Source organism: Genypterus blacodes, unplaced genomic scaffold, assembly GCF_046128005.1.
Source record: "Genypterus blacodes isolate CSIRO-AG114 ecotype Tasmania unplaced genomic scaffold, CSIRO-AGI_Gbla_v1 ptg000294l_1, whole genome shotgun sequence".
NCBI classification, from domain to species: Eukaryota; Metazoa; Chordata; class Actinopteri; order Ophidiiformes; family Ophidiidae; genus Genypterus; species Genypterus blacodes.
Window position 1 is genome coordinate 35,001 of NW_027467085.1, and position 14,925 is coordinate 49,925.

At 48.8% G+C, this 14,925-nt stretch overlaps 2 protein-coding genes across 4 annotated transcripts in view; both read left to right on the forward strand.

The window, feature by feature from the left end:
• dnmt3bb.1 (DNA (cytosine-5-)-methyltransferase 3 beta, duplicate b.1) overlaps positions 1-4,692 on the forward strand; it is a 17,565-nt gene extending 12,873 nt beyond the window's left edge. For 2 of the 3 annotated variants that reach the window (XM_076137150.1, XM_076137152.1), the window contains exons 13-22: positions 346-458; positions 573-756; positions 1,011-1,095; positions 1,267-1,412; positions 2,472-2,562; positions 2,652-2,800; positions 2,906-2,991; positions 3,111-3,180; positions 3,387-3,505; positions 3,624-4,692. In XM_076137150.1, coding sequence (XP_075993265.1) covers positions 346-458; positions 573-756; positions 1,011-1,095; positions 1,267-1,412; positions 2,472-2,562; positions 2,652-2,800; positions 2,906-2,991; positions 3,111-3,180; positions 3,387-3,505; positions 3,624-3,765 — 1,185 coding nt within the window. In that variant the 3' untranslated portion in view covers positions 3,766-4,692. The remainder of the gene's footprint in view (positions 1-345; positions 459-572; positions 757-1,010; positions 1,096-1,266; positions 1,413-2,471; positions 2,563-2,651; positions 2,801-2,905; positions 2,992-3,110; positions 3,181-3,386; positions 3,506-3,623) is intronic. The other variant, XM_076137151.1, reaches the window with a different exon arrangement.
• A 2,682-nt stretch (positions 4,693-7,374) lies between these two features.
• LOC142988118 (DNA (cytosine-5)-methyltransferase 3B-like) lies at positions 7,375-14,479 on the forward strand. The gene is made up of 21 exons (XM_076137163.1): positions 7,375-7,519; positions 8,504-8,635; positions 8,744-8,889; positions 8,988-9,272; positions 9,378-9,504; positions 9,689-9,942; positions 10,018-10,125; positions 10,224-10,365; positions 10,448-10,888; positions 10,967-11,011; positions 11,215-11,294; positions 11,943-12,055; positions 12,144-12,327; positions 12,423-12,507; positions 12,618-12,763; positions 12,847-12,937; positions 13,050-13,198; positions 13,290-13,375; positions 13,505-13,574; positions 13,663-13,781; positions 14,082-14,479. Exons 2-21 carry the CDS (start codon positions 8,521-8,523, stop codon positions 14,314-14,316), a joined length of 3,021 nt encoding a protein of 1,006 aa, XP_075993278.1. The 5' UTR covers positions 7,375-7,519; positions 8,504-8,520; the 3' UTR covers positions 14,317-14,479.
• Positions 14,480-14,925: the final 446 nt, after the last annotated feature.

The window sequence follows — 14,925 nt, forward strand, 5'->3', positions numbered from 1 at the left end:
AAGAACCCATAACCTCAGCCCAGCAGCTCTGAGGCCTCAGAGTGTGTCAGAGCGTCTGACATCAACATGTCTGTCTCCATCCGTCTCATGCGCAAAACACAACAAACAGCAACCGCCAAAGGTTCAGACAGACAGGAGAACAGAGAGTGTGTGTGTGTACAGTGTGTGTACAGTGTGTGTACAGTGTGTGTGTGTGTGGGGGGTAAACTTTGAGTGTTCTTGGGTTTGGGCCTTCTGAGGCTGGATTGTTTCCTCACACATGTCTGAGCTTGAATAGAATTGTATAACATTTCTGATAATCGTAACCATATATGTGTGTGTGTGTGCGTGTGTGTGTGTGTTCAGGACGTGTACTTGGAGATGTCCTACATGTACGATGATGATGGTTATCAGTCTTACTGCACCGTCTGCTGCGGAGGACGAGAGGTTCTGCTGTGTGGGAAGGCCAACTGCTGCAGGTCACACACACACACACACACACACACACACACACACACATATATAGATTCAGCCTAGACACAGATATGTATGCGTGTGTGTGCGTGTGTCTCACTTCCTGTCTCCTCCTCCAGGTGTTTCTGTGTGGACTGTCTTGACATCCTGGTCGGTGCCGGCTCGTCTAACAGCGCTCGCCACCTGGACCCGTGGTGCTGCTACATGTGCCAGCCGTCGCAGCAGTACGGCGTCCTGCGGCGCCGACACGACTGGAGTCTGAAGCTGCAGAGGTTCTTCGCCAACGACAACGGACAGGACTTTGTGAGTCGGTGCTGTCGCTCCTTCTCCATCTCGTGTTTCTGCCGTCAGTCTGAGCTCAGGCCCACACAGAGAACATTCCAGACACATCTCACACACACCTGATCTTAGAGAGACCTGAGGCCTCATCTTGTACTTCAGTCAGCCTTCATCCATTATCTCCTCTCTAAGCAGCTTCTTACCCTCACACCAGCTTGGTTAGGTCACAGAGCGCCACCTAGAGTCTCATCACACGCCTGCGTCTTCATGTGTTCCAGGATAAACCAAAGACTTACCAAGCTGTGCCTGCAGAACAGAGACGACCAATCAGAGTCCTCTCCCTGTTCGACGGGATTGCCACGGGTAAGTGTGTGCGTGTGTGTGTGTGTGTGTGTATGAGAGAGTGAGTGTATGTGTGAGAGAGTGTGTGTGTGTGTGTTTGTGTTTGTGTGAGAGAGAGAGAGAGAGTGTGTGTGTGTGTCAGTCAGTCAGTGGTTAATGATTTCTGTGCTGACGATGCCTCTCTGCTGTTAGGCTACCTGGTTCTGAGGGACCTGGGCTTTAAGGTGGACCAGTACGTGGCCTCAGAGGTGTGTGAGGACTCCATCTCAGTGGGCGTGGTCAGACATGAAGGAAGGATCCAGTACGTCCATGACGTCAGAGACATCTCCAAGAAGGACGTAAGGAAGACAGGGCTTCATTTCTGTGTGTGTGTGTGTGTGTGTGTGTGTGTGTGTGTGTGCTGTGTTCCCCTTGAAAGCTTCTCCTCAGGTGTCCACAGATAAATCAAACACTTCACAAGTCAACAAAAGAACGTCTCTGCTTTCACTTGTTTCTCCTCGTTTACACATTTCTCCTTGTCTCTCTCTCTCTCTCTCTCTCTCTCTCTCTCTCTCTCTCTCTCTCTCTCTCTCACACACACACACACACATCAGAGGCTGGCAGCTGCAGTGACGTAGTTTGGGTCCAAGGACAAAAAGCTGCTTCAGCCTCTGTAAATCCTCAAAGAAACCCTTTCATTCACTGTGTGTGTGTGTGAGTGTGTGAGAGAGAGAGAGAGAGTGTAAGTGTGTGTAAGTGTGCGAGGGAGGGTTTGCCTTCTTTTAGCTGTTATGTAAAAGATTAACCCCACCTCTGGTCCTTGTACTCTCCATTCACCTCTCTCTCTCTCTCTCTCTCTCTCTCTCTCTTTACCCTCTCTCTCTCTCTCTCTCTCTCTCTCTCTCTCTCTCTCTCTCTCTCCCTCTCTCTTTCTCTCTAAGCCATTGTCAAGAGTGAAAGGAGTCTTAAAGGAGAGCCCCCTGTATGTGTGTGTGGCATATGCCTGAAAGGGTGAACAAGGACAAACGGTGCCCACTTGTTAGCGTAGAGACAGACCTGTAATGAATGAATGAGACGATCACACACTTCGTTAGTTTACAGAGCGTAACAGTATGTCCTTGTTTGGAGGTTTGAGCATCTGGACACACACTTGTAGATGTGGTGGTGTGGATTACCCAGAAGCCCCCTCTGTGTGTAAACATAGCTTTACAGCGGCGTGTTCCAGCTGTAAAGGTCTGTGTTAGAGTTAAAGTTAGCGACACTCACTTAACAAAGGAAGCGTTTACATCTCTGCTCTTATCACAGATCTGTCATGTGATCACATTGGGATGTGTTTGGGTCTTGACCTGCTGTGGCTCTGCTCATGCAGTCCTGTTGTTTCCTCAGTCTAACAGTGGGTGGTGCTGTTTCTCTCTCAGATTCAGGACTGGGGACCCTTTGACCTGGTGATCGGTGGAAGTCCCTGCAATGACCTGTCAATCGTCAACCCGGCCAGAAAGGGTCTCTACGGTATGCAGAGGCATCAACTCTCCTCAGTGACCTCATTGCTCTTTGTGCTCGTTTGTTCTGTACCTCTGACCGCTCTGTCGTTGCTCCAGAAGGCACAGGGAGGTTGTTCTTCGAGTTTTACCGCCTGCTTAATGAAGCCAGACCCAAAGAAGGAGAGAACCGACCGTTCTTCTGGATGTTCGAGAACGTGGTTGCCATGGGCGTCAACGACAAGAGGGACATCTCCCGGTTCCTGGAGGTCAGTTAGTTTTTTGGAGTCGTCTTTGTTGAGTGGCAATGGAAAAGTCTTTGTATGAAGTGTGGTGCACTTGTGTGATTGTGTGTGTGTGTGTGTGTACTGCAGTGTAACCCTGTGATGATCGACGCCATTGAGGTCTCTGCGGCCCACCGAGCCAGATACTTCTGGGGAAACCTGCCCGGCATGAACAGGTAGGCCCACGTGTGGACCTGGCTCTCCGCTTCACCTCAGGGTCCCATCCTGTCGGCTGAACCATCTGAGGCTGCTCATGTTGCACTGTGATGAAAACTCTCCTGTGTGTTTGTTCCAGGCCTCTGTGTGCTTCTGGGATGGACAAGCTGGAGCTGCAGGACTGCCTGGACCACGGCCGGGTGGCAAAGGTCGGATGGAACTTCAGACTTCCTTGTTATCATTCAGCTGTTTGCTTCCTATGAAATGATTGTTTAGTGCAGAAGATGTCAAAGAGTACAGAGAAGAATCCACAGGAGGAGCTCACAGTGAGGCTCCCTCAGAGAGGACGCATGGGTTCTGACTTGTTCCTGTTCCCTCTCTCCTTCTCTGTGCGTGTGTGTGTGTGTGTCTATAGTTTGGGAAGGTACGTACGATCACTACGCGTTCCAACTCCATCAAACAGGGGAAGGACCAACACTTCCCTGTCCTGATGAACGGGAAGGAGGACATACTGTGGTGCACTGAGCTAGAGAGGTGAGGGACGCACACACATGTATTATATGAGATGCTGACTGCCAGGATGAGCTTAGTAGAACAACATTGGATCATACCGTGTGAATCTAAAGTCTCTTCTGTCTTTGTTCCCCTGTAGGATTTTCGGCTTCCCTGTCCACTACACAGACGTGTCCAACATGGGCCGCGGTGCCAGACAGAAGCTCCTGGGCCGGTCCTGGAGCGTCCCCGTCATCAGGCATCTGTTCGCACCCCTCAAAGACTACTTTGCCTGCGAATAGACACAGCCCACCCTCAGGGAATAGACTCGGCCGTCCTGGTTTTGTCCTCAGCTCGGCCCTGCAGAAAAGCCACAGTGGCTTTACAACAGTAACACGCTAACACACAGATAAACAACAAAGCTGAGCACTTTTATTTGTCACTAAGCATAGGGTCAAAGGTCACTAATAGAGAAGCTCCTCCCTCACAGAGGCCAGCATGGTGCTTCTGGACTTTATTCTTTTCCCCCTTATAGAAGACGTCTGTTTGTTTGGTCCTTCCCACAGTGTCGCCCTCTAGCTGTAGCTCACAGACATAACGCCTTAAATCTTAGCTTCAAACTGGGACAGGAAGAGGATTTTTGCCGAAGGTGTAAGACACCTGTAAATCCAGCGACCCTGCTAGTTGAAGCTAAATGAAGTTGACTTGTAAGTTACATCCTCACTACAACAATCAGCCTCACAGGGAAAAAGTCAGGCTTAGTTTTTTATGGCTAATTTGTTGTCTTTAAGGCATCCTTGGACTTAAATCACAGAGATATAGTTAAAGTCTCTTAAACCAAAGTCAATATTATGATTTAGATGCTTTCAGGTCCGTCTACTATCCTTTTTTCTTTTTTTTTGCTTTGAGGCAACATGAGTGAGAAACTTTTACACTTTGAACCCCGCTTTTCTAAAGATGTCATTATACTTTTCCCTCAGAACTACAGTCAAATACTTGAAACAAACACAGAGACGCTGGATCATGTCTTCAGTCAGACACACGTGTGGATACTACTGCAGATGCTTTTACTGTTCCATCTGACTGTTACAGTGGGACAGCGGTGCCTCACTGTGGTGTCAGGGATGTTTTATTGAGCGTTTCTGTGACAAAATCATGGAAAACACTGATGGACTCACAGCAGTTTAATAACCACTCAACACGTTTTGCTCAAAGGACGTTGAAGCGGCTGTTCCAGGAAAAAATCCTCTTAGTGAAGTGCTGCCCCCTGTAGGTGTCTGTAAGAAGTTCCAGTCATTTGCGCTGGATTCCAATGGTGACGGATTTGTTCAGTATGTTTCAAACTATTATGTTGTCACTCAAATTTCTGTGAATATGCTGATGCTCACCTGCAAACAGTCGTGAACGACGTAATAGTTTGAGAAAATGGGCTGAAATGTTACTTGAAGTAGCAGTAGATGTCCTGATGTACTGAGAGGTGTTTTGTATTTTGTTTCACACTGCCAGAGGAAACATCTGAGCCTCAGTACTATACTTTACTTTACTTTACTATACTTATACAATACTCTGGTGCTAAGTAGTCCCCCTTTTAGATCCAGTTGCACTCTTGCTGCTTTTTTCTCAAACCATGACCTCTTTCCCTTGGTAACATCTGGAGAGCAGCGGCCCTCACACACTCGTGGCCTTCACACACTCGCCGCCCTCACACACCCGTGGACCAAACCGCTTCGTCCTTTGACATGTTTGTTAGTGGAATAACTGGAAGATTCCTGTTCCTTCTGCTGTCGCCAAAGGAAACACAAAGTGGACATTACCTCATCGCTCCTCCCTCAGGATCTCTGGGATCTGTGTGAATTCCCGCTGTAGCCTCCTGCTCTTGGATGTATACAAGTATATAGCCTGTGTTTGATCACTGGAACCTTTGACATCATGTCTTTGTACTGTATTGTTAGAAAGGTTTACACGTTTTTTCACTGTCTCATTTGACCAAGAACTACGTTTCTCAAGCAGATGCACAGTCCTTTATAGATGTAAGAACCCTCTCTTGTTCATGGAGAAGAGGTTTGAATTCTTCGCGCGCTCAGAAGAACCTTCAAGTGCCAGCAGGAACCTTGTTCACCTTTTAACCTTTTTTACGCTGTGAGTCTGATTTTAAAGTCCTGTCAGAGACCTAAGGTGCTTGTTTACATGCTTCAGTAATACTACTGTAGGAGAGGAATGTTGCGCTCGAAAACAGTACACAGATAATTTGGGGTTTCTTACTGCTTTTCTAAGAACTTAAACATTGCGATCCTTCACATATATATTATCATTATAGAGATTGTCCTTTTATAGCATGATGGAGATCATAATAACCCATAGTGTTTTAACGCTTGGTGTGTTGTTTAGGTTTGAAACATGCTGAGTGTGTCTGCTTGTGTTTTCTTTTACTAATAACCTCTTTGTTCATAATGCTTTATTAGAGTTTTGGAGGATTTTTAGTTTGCATTGTGATGAATCTAAGGTGCATTCCAAAAGAACACTGCTATTTTTGTACTTCTCTGAGTCCTTTTTGGAAAAGTGTGTTTTTTTTGTTTCTGTACTTTTGTAGCAGCCTACATTATATATATAAGTTTTACTCAATAAAACACAGCTTGGCTGGTAAAAGAACACGTTTGTTTGTCACGCGACACAGAGGACAGAACTCCTCTGGATGTCTGCCCTGTGGCACTGATTTATTGTCCTTCATGTTTTTATGCTGTTGTGCTCAAACTCCATCATTATTGATTCACAGGATTACAGTGTTTGTACACAAAGTTCACAAACCCTTCTGAAGGTCTCACTGCTTCATCCTCACAGTCAAACATGGAGCTCCAGCAGGTGAGCCCGGGGTTTATTCATTATTATTAGTTTATTTTTCAGGGACAATGCAGCGCACATTATTACACACATAGCCATCACAAATCAATGCATAACAGAGTATGTAGATGTGTTACATGAAAGGTTTCTAGCCAGATGGCTAATTTGCAACCCCAGTCCCTGGTCAGGCCTTTCTAAATGAAAAACATAACATGTAGTGGTCTAAAAAGTTATTTAAATTAAAAAATAATTGTTGTGTACGTGTGCATACACCTCTCTATACACATAAAGACCAATATCAAACATCAAAGGTATAGTCTATAGACACCAAACCATACACATCACAACAAACACAGCATAAGAACAAAACAAACAGTAAATCACATGACAACACAAACCCCAGACACCCTGCCGCTGTCACCGAAGCGAACAGCAAGGCATCCAGCACAGACAGTACAATAATACCTGGACAGTAGAGTGTGTGTGCTGTGTGTGTGTGAGCGTTTGTGTGTCTCAGTGGTGACATCCCTGATTTACTTTCAGCCAGTGTTTTAACTTACTATTAAAAGTTTTTAGTTCAGTTTGTGTCACGATTCGTTTTTGTTTCGAGCGTACAGAAGGTGCTAGATTATTTGCGCATTGAACAAAGTGATCCAATAGACTTCTTGTAACCTGGAGAAAATCATCCAATCATCTCAGAAAACAGTCAATAACCTTACAGCTCTTGCACACAGAGGCTGATGGGTAATAAAGAAACATATAAGCCAAACTTCCATTTGTGTTTAAATTAAAGGGGCTAAATAGTTAAATTCAGATTAATTGTAGTGAATGTAACACAAAAATTAGGGCAACGTCTTAATAATGTTATACCTTTAACATCTTTGATTACTAAACGTGTTTATTGTCGTAGATAAAGTTGACTGTTGCAGACGGAAGCACACATTAGCTTGTTTCTTGCAGCATTAGCCGCTAGCTAACTTAAACGGAAGGGTTAATGTGTTGTTGCGGAACGAAACAAATAACGTAGAATCACTTTATAGACTTTATCTTTAACGTCACGTTGCTGTGGACGCAGCAGTTCCACGCGTGAAACTTTACTCGGCGGCGTGTCGGGACTGCTGTTCACCTCTGTCACCGACAGAGGCGCCATTGGCCGCAGTGCACGCGCACGTCAGAAATCTGAAGTGTGGATCCATGCGGAGCGGCGGAGCGCAGCGCGTGAGTGTTTACGGCTCTGTGTCTTCATTTGCGGGTTTTTCGCCGCGTGTCTGCGCTTAAAGTTGGCGTGGTTGAGCTCTTAGCTTTCAGCCAAACGAAGCTAACGCAGCTACGTGTAACGATGCGTGCGTTTTAAAGCTCCAGCGTTAAAGCTTCGCTAGTATCAAGCAAGGCGCCTGTTTGGAGGTTGTTCTTAAGTTTACGTGAACTCGTTCAGCAGGTAAAGTTCGTAGCGCATGCGCTCAGTGTTTCTGTCTTTGTTCAAACATTTGGACGCAAACCCATGAAGATGTTTCAGTGAGTTAGACAGGTTTCCTGTTTCAGTCTGTGCACACATGACACAGCTCTACACTCTGTTACACACGTTACATTGTTAACACGGCTCAGTGTTTGCGGTGACGTCACCTATCGGTGTGTTTGGACCTCAAACTGAGCTGGTTTGGATGGAAAATCTGATTTTCTCTTGGGTCTGTAACGTTGTAATTATAGAAGCCTCCGCTGTGTGGCGCTGTTTGCTTGAACGTGGAGTCTTTATCACAGCCGTAGTCTCTTTCGTTTCCCCCTCATTAAAACTAGCGCGGCTCTTCTGTAGCCGCTGTGAGCCGCAGACCCGAGTCCAGATCTTCACTCGGTGTTCTGATGCTGACCCGGTGCTGGATCTGACCCGGGATCAGCTTCTGGGAAGGACGTCTGTGCGGAGTCCTCGGTTTCTGTTAGTCAGAATGAGAGACGCTGTGCTCTGATTGGTGCAGAGACACTCACGTCTGGTTACCTCCGTGCTGCGTTCACGGTCTTCACGAACAATCTGACTGGAGTTTATTTTGATTAAAACGTGCATTGAACAAATACTTTGACTGAGTTTTAAAGCTTTAATATATTTAGTCATCATGAATCACATGAACCCTGACACAACCACACACCTGCTGCTGATTGTTCAGTGTGTGTTAGTGTTCTAAGCAGACGTGTGTGTTGTTGTTGGTGCAGGCTGCTGTCTGAAGAAGATGGTTGTCAACATCAAATGTCCTCCAGGTCAGCTGGGCAGCCGCCAGGAGCTGCTGGGCTGGATCAACCAATCCCTGCAGAGCAGCTACACAACGCTGGAGCAGGTGTCCACGGGTGTGTGTGTGTGTGTGTGTGTGTGTCTAAACACACTGCTTATTGTTCTTTGATTATTCTTCATTTTTATTAACATAATCAAGTCTGTGTGTGTGTGTGTTTGTTCAGGTGTTGCGTACTGTCAGTTGATGGACCGGCTCATTCCCGGGTCTGTAGATCTCTCCCGGGTCCGATTGAAAACCTTTGGCGAGAACGACATCGTCCATAACTTCGACTTATTGCTGACAGCGTTCAGGAGAAACAAAGTGACCCGAGTGAGTGATGTCACTGCGTGTGCTTGGTTGTATACATGTGTTAGTGTACATACTTGAGTTTGCTTCAGACCAACCTGTCAAACCTCTGGACTCCACAGAGCATCCCTGTGCAGTCCATGCTGAAGAGGAGCTCCGTGATGTCTCTGACCTTCCTGCATTGGTTCAAGCTTTTCTTCGAAGCAAACAGTGAGCAGCAGGCCTCAGCAGCAGGAGGAGGAGGAGGAGGAGGGGGGTCTGCAGGGTCCAGATCTCCCAGCAGTCTTCCTCAGGAACTGAAGAACAAAACCACAGAAGAACCAAACAGAGGAGAGCTGGAGGAGCCACTGAAAGAGAACACAGAGGCCACAATGTTGATATCTGAAGATGGGGAGGTGGAGACCGAGGTGAGAGGTCCTGTAGGAATCAAGGAGACAGGAAACACTCAGCTTGATCTCTCAGCAGGCTGTTAGTGATGATAGTCTGTCCTTGTGTCTGTCTTTGGTCTCCAGCTGTCTCTGTCTGAGCCCGCCAGCCAACAGACAGAGAGCAGGAAGTCCAAACGGCAGCGTGATGATGAGGAGAAGGACGGGAGCTCTGCAGTCCAGGAGGACTCGGGCGACACGGACCACTCCTCATGTAAGTGTGTGTGTGTGTGTGTGTGTGTGTGTGTGTGTGTGTGTGTGTGTGTGTGTGTGTGTGTGTGTGTGTGTGTGTGTGTGTGTGTGTGTGTGTGTGTGTGTGTGTGTGTGTGTGTGTGTGTGTGTGTGTGTGTGTGTGTGTGTGTGTGTGTGTGTGTATAAACGTTGTACCTGTCTTGCAGCTTCCAGCCCTCAGCCGATGGTGATTCTGGGTGAATATGTTGTGGGCCCGCCCACTTCCCCTCGCCTGCTGGTCCAGATCCCCCACACTCTGGTCTCACACTCTGGAGGATCTCCTCTTCAGACTGAGCCCAGACCCGGGGATCTGGTCTGGTGCCAGGTGGAAGGCTTCTCCGTCTGGCCCGCCATCATCAGGAGCTGTGCAGGACCGCAGGGCTGGAGGGTGGAGTGGTACGGTCATGGGATGTCCTCTCAGGTGAGCCAGAGGACACCTGGACACCTGATGGACCTGTGGAGATGTTCTTGATCTTCATGTTCACTGTGCTTACAGATTGCTGCTGAGGATCTTCAGCCGTTTGCTGACTTCACCCAGTGCTTCTGTGCCCGCTCCTACGCCACGCTCTTCAGCTACAAAGACGCCATCTTCATGTCCCTGCAGGTGTGTGTTCATGTCTCTCACACACACACACACACACACACACACACACACACTGCATCACACGGACCAGCGGCTCCTTCTCCTCCTCTGACCCTCAGGAAGCGGCTCAGCGCTGTGGGAAGATCTTCTCTGAGGGCTCTAAAGGCGGAGGGGCCCAGATGAAGCGGATGTTGGACTGGGCCTTCAGCGGCTTCCTGCCCTCAGGGCCGGACGGATTCAAACAAGCGCCTCATGAGAACGGTAACGCCTCAGATGTGTTTATTAAAGGATTCATGTATGAACGGGTTTGGGATGGTTCATGGACGTCTTCTCTTCTTTGCAGGTCATTCTGCCTGCAGGCCTCAGGTGAAGGACACGCCCACAGGCGCGTCGCACAGTTTAAGCCCCTCCCCTCCTGTCAGCACAAGCAGCGGTGATGCCATGGAGCAGGAGGAACCGTCTGTCCCCGTCAGCCTCGTCTCAGCCAGGACGTCAGGGGCCCGGGAACAAAGCAGGGGGGCAACCAGAGGCCCCAAGAGATCCAGAGGAGGAGGAGCCACAAAAGAGCCGGGGCCGCGGGAAGGGGGCGGAGCCGGGCAGCAACCCAGAGGAGGAACGGGCCGGGGAAGGAGGGGGCGGGGGAGGAGGAGCGTTATGCGTCAGGTGTGGACTAAGGCTTCATCAGCGGAGGAGGTGCTGCAGAGGAAGAGGGAGTTTGCCAAAATCTACAAGGAAGTCAACAAGCTGAGCGAGGAATACACACAGCCCGACCAGCGGCTCAGAGGTTCAGCACGCATGACATCATACATGCTGAGTGACAGGGCAAACTGACCTTTACTAACCCTGACCTGTGTCCTTACAGAGGAGATCATCAGCTGGATGCTGGACAGCAGGCTGGACATCGAAGGTGTGTGTGTGTGTGTGTGTGTGTGTGTGTGTGTGTGTGTGTGTGTGTGTGTGTGTGTGTGTGTGTGTGTGTGTGTGTGTGTGTGTGTGTGTGTGTGTGTGTGTACCTTGTTACACTGAGCTCATGTTGTTATGTTGTTGTTTTCAGGAGTGCTCTGTTTGAAAGTTGTCTGTCTGTCCTCTCTCTGTGTGTGTTGTCTTCAGGAGTCTGCTTGTGTTGTGGGACTGATGACGTGGAGATCTTCCACCCTCTGTTTAAAGGCGGCCTGTGCCTGAGGTGCAAGGTCTGTCTGTCTCTCCCCCCCTGTCTCTCCCCCCCTGTCTGTCTCTCTCTCTCTGTCTGTCTCTTTGTCTCTCTCTCTGTCTCTCTCTCTGTCTCTCTCTCTCTCTCTGTCTCTCTCTCTGTCTCTCTCTCTGTCTCTCCCTCTGTCTCTCTCTCTGTCTGTCTCTGTCTCTCTGTCTCTCTGTCTCTCTCTGTCTCTCTGTCTCTCTGTCTCTCTCTGTCTCTCTGTCTCTTTGTCTCTCTGTCTCTCTGTCTGTCTCTCTGTCTCTCTGTCTCTGTCTCTCTGTCTCTTTGTCTCTCTGTCTCTCTCTCTGTCTCTCTCTCTCTCTGTCTCTCTGTCTCTTTGTCTCTCTCTGTCTCTCTGTCTCCCTGTCTGTCTCTCTCTCTGTCTCTCTCTGTCTGTCTCTCTGTCTCTCTGTATCTCTCTCTCTCTGTCTGTCTCTGTCTCTTTGTCTCTCTCTGTCTCTCTGTCTCTCTGTCTGTCTCTCTCTCTGTCTCTCTCTGTCTGTCTCTCTGTCTCTCTGTCTCTCTCTCTCTCTCTCTGTCTCTTTGTCTGTCTCTGTCTCTCTCTCTCTCTCTCTCTCTCTCTCTCTCTCTCTGTCTGTCTGTCTCTCTGTCTGTCTCTGATCTTGTCTCTGTGTCCCTGCAGAATAACCTAACAGAGACTCTGTACCGGTATGATGAAGATGGTTATCAGTCGTACTGCACTGTGTGCTGTTACGGCCTGGAGGTGCTCCTGTGCGGCCTGGACAGCTGCTGCAGGTCGGGGCTCCGCTCTTCTTCTTCTCTGCATGTAACGCTCCCTGGAGAAGGAGCTCTAATGTAAACATGTGCCGTCTGCCGGTGTCAGGTCTTACTGTGCCGACTGCCTGGACATCCTGGTGGGCCCGGGGACCTTTGACTCTCTGAAGCAGCAGGACCTGTGGATCTGCTTCCTGTGTCAGATCCACAGACCTCACCGGGCTCTGATCCCCAGGGAGGACTGGAGCGTACGAGTGCAGGAGATCTTCGCCAACAACAGCGCCATGGAGTTTGTGAGTGATTGATGGATGTGTGTGTGGGCTCATTCTTGATGTGTGAGTGAAGCTGTGTTCATGTCTTCTGCTCTTCTTCTTCTCTTCTTCCTCAGGAGCCTCATCGCGTCTATCCCTCCGTCCCTGCAAGCTGCCGCAGACCCATTAGAGTTCTGTCCCTCTTTGACGGCATAGCAACAGGTCGGCCCACTGTCTCGCTGTGGACACGCCCACTTCTGACTGTAGAGGTTCAGACACTTAGTGTGTGTGTGTGTGTGTGTGTGTGTGTGTGTGTGTGTGTGTGTTCCCAGGCTACCTGGTGCTGAAGGATCTTGGATTCAAAGTTGAGAAGTACGTCGCCTCTGAGGTCTGTGAGGATTCAGTCGCTGTGGCAACCATCAACCATGACAGGAAGATCGTCCATGTGGATGACGTCCGCCAAATCACTAAGGAACACGTATGTTCACACGCGGTCGCAGCGCTGTGACATCTCATTGTTTTGGATCCTAACCCATTCTCCCTCTTTCCTTGTGCACCCAGATCCAGCAGTGGGGTCCGTTTGATCTGCTGATCGGGGGCAGCCCCTGTAACGACCTCTCCATCGTCAACCCCCTGAGGAAAGGCCTCTATGGTGAGTAAGTCAGCGTCTTCATGGTGATGCATTTATGTGAGCTTGTGTGTGTGTGTGTGTGTGTACACACCTGTACCTGTAACATGACTGTGGTTCCTCTCCCCACCTGCAGAGGGCAGCGGTAGGCTGTTCTTTGAGTTTTACCGAATCCTCCAGCTGCTGAAGCCCAAAGGAGAAGACCCCCGTCCCTTCTTCTGGCTGTTTGAGAACGTGGTCTTCATGAACACACACGACAAAGTCAACATCTGCCGTTTCCTGGAGGTCCCCCCCCCCCTCTCCCCTCACATTGTAACCGTTGTGTCTCAGACGTAGAGACGTGATTGGCTGACTCCTGCTGCTCTCTGATTCACAGACCAACCCGGTGCTGGTGGACGCTGTGAAGGTTAGCCCCGCCCACAGAGCCAGATACTTCTGGGGAAACATTCCAGGGATGAGCAGGTACAGGAAACGCTCCAGACTTCGTGCTGTGATGGAAATCCTTTTATTTAGACTTAGTTTTAGCTTCATGTCTGTCTCCCTGATAAGTGTAGGATGTTGTGATGTCGTCCCGTCTCTCTCTCTCCTCAGGCCCATCACCGCCTCACAGAGCGACAAGCAGAGCCTGCAGGACTGTTTGGAGATCGGCAGGAAGGCTCAGGTCAGAGACTGGAGGCCACGCCCACACAGCTGGCTCTCACCTCAGCACGCTCATGAGTCACACGTTGAGTTTCCTCTCTCCCCTCCAGGTCACTAAGGTCAGGACCATCACCACCAACTCAAACTCTCTCAAACAGGGGAAGAGCCGCTCTATGCCTGTCCTGCAGGACGGCAAGGAGGACAGCCTGTGGATCACTGAGCTGGAGAGGTAGGTGCAGCTCCCCTCCTTTACTTCAGAGGTGTCAGGTCCTCCTGCTCCTCCTCCCCCTCCTGCAGGAGTGTGGCTTAAAAGCATAAGAGCAGTTGAGAGAAGTGTTTCTGATATCAAGATGGATTCACATGGAAACCTGCTGCTGATCATACGACTAATATAAACAAACGGGCAGGAATAAGAGTGGAAGAGCTGAAAATGACTCTGTCTCTCCCTGTCCCCTTCTGTCCCTCTCTCTCTTTCCGTCTGTCTGTCTCTCTCTCTCTGTCTCCCTCTCTCCCTCCCCCACCCCTAAAGGATCTTTGGTTTCCCTAAACACTACACGGATGTGAGGAACATGAACCGGATTCAGAGGCAGAAGGTTCTTGGGAAGTCTTGGAGTGTTCCTGTGATCCGTCACCTCTTCGCCCCTCTGAAGGATTACTTTGCCTGTGAGGAGCTTCCTCCCGTCCTGAAGGTGGGCACTGTGACCTCCAGCGCCCCCTCCTCCCCCTCCTCCCCGGCCTCCTCTGAGAGTTCGGCACAGGATTAAGCTTTTTAAACTTTTCTGTATTAACAAGTGAAACATTTTAACATGTTTTTTATGGAGACATATATTTTTAGCAAAGTGCTTTTTAAAGTTTTCTATGACGTCGTGCATTCAGACTTTTGACTTCAAACAAGCAGCATCAACCTGAACCAGCTGACACTTTTCTCCCTCCATCCTTTCACTCCTTCCGGCTCCTCCCTCCTTCTTCAGCTCAGGGAAGTAGAAGTTAAAGTCTAAGTGCTTCAGTAGGTGACGATGTTTGTAAAGTTTGATTTGAGCGTATCAGGATCTTATCTGTGCACTTTGACACCAAACACTGTGATGATGCCTTCAGGGAAACCTGGATTAGGGTGGAAAACTTCAGACCGGATTGAAGCTTTAGTCAGGAGGTGTGGTGGCTTCATGATCACGTGACAAACTTTAGATCCGGTCGGTTTGTGTGAAATGGGAAGTTTTGTAAAGTTGTTTTAAATATAATGTGATCATTGTCGTCCACAATCATTCTGTATATTATAGAAGATTTACCTTCAGGGAAAACTATGATGTCATGATCATTCCATGCTGTTATTAACATATGTGATTAAAACCAATAACCTCACAGGTCTGTCCCCT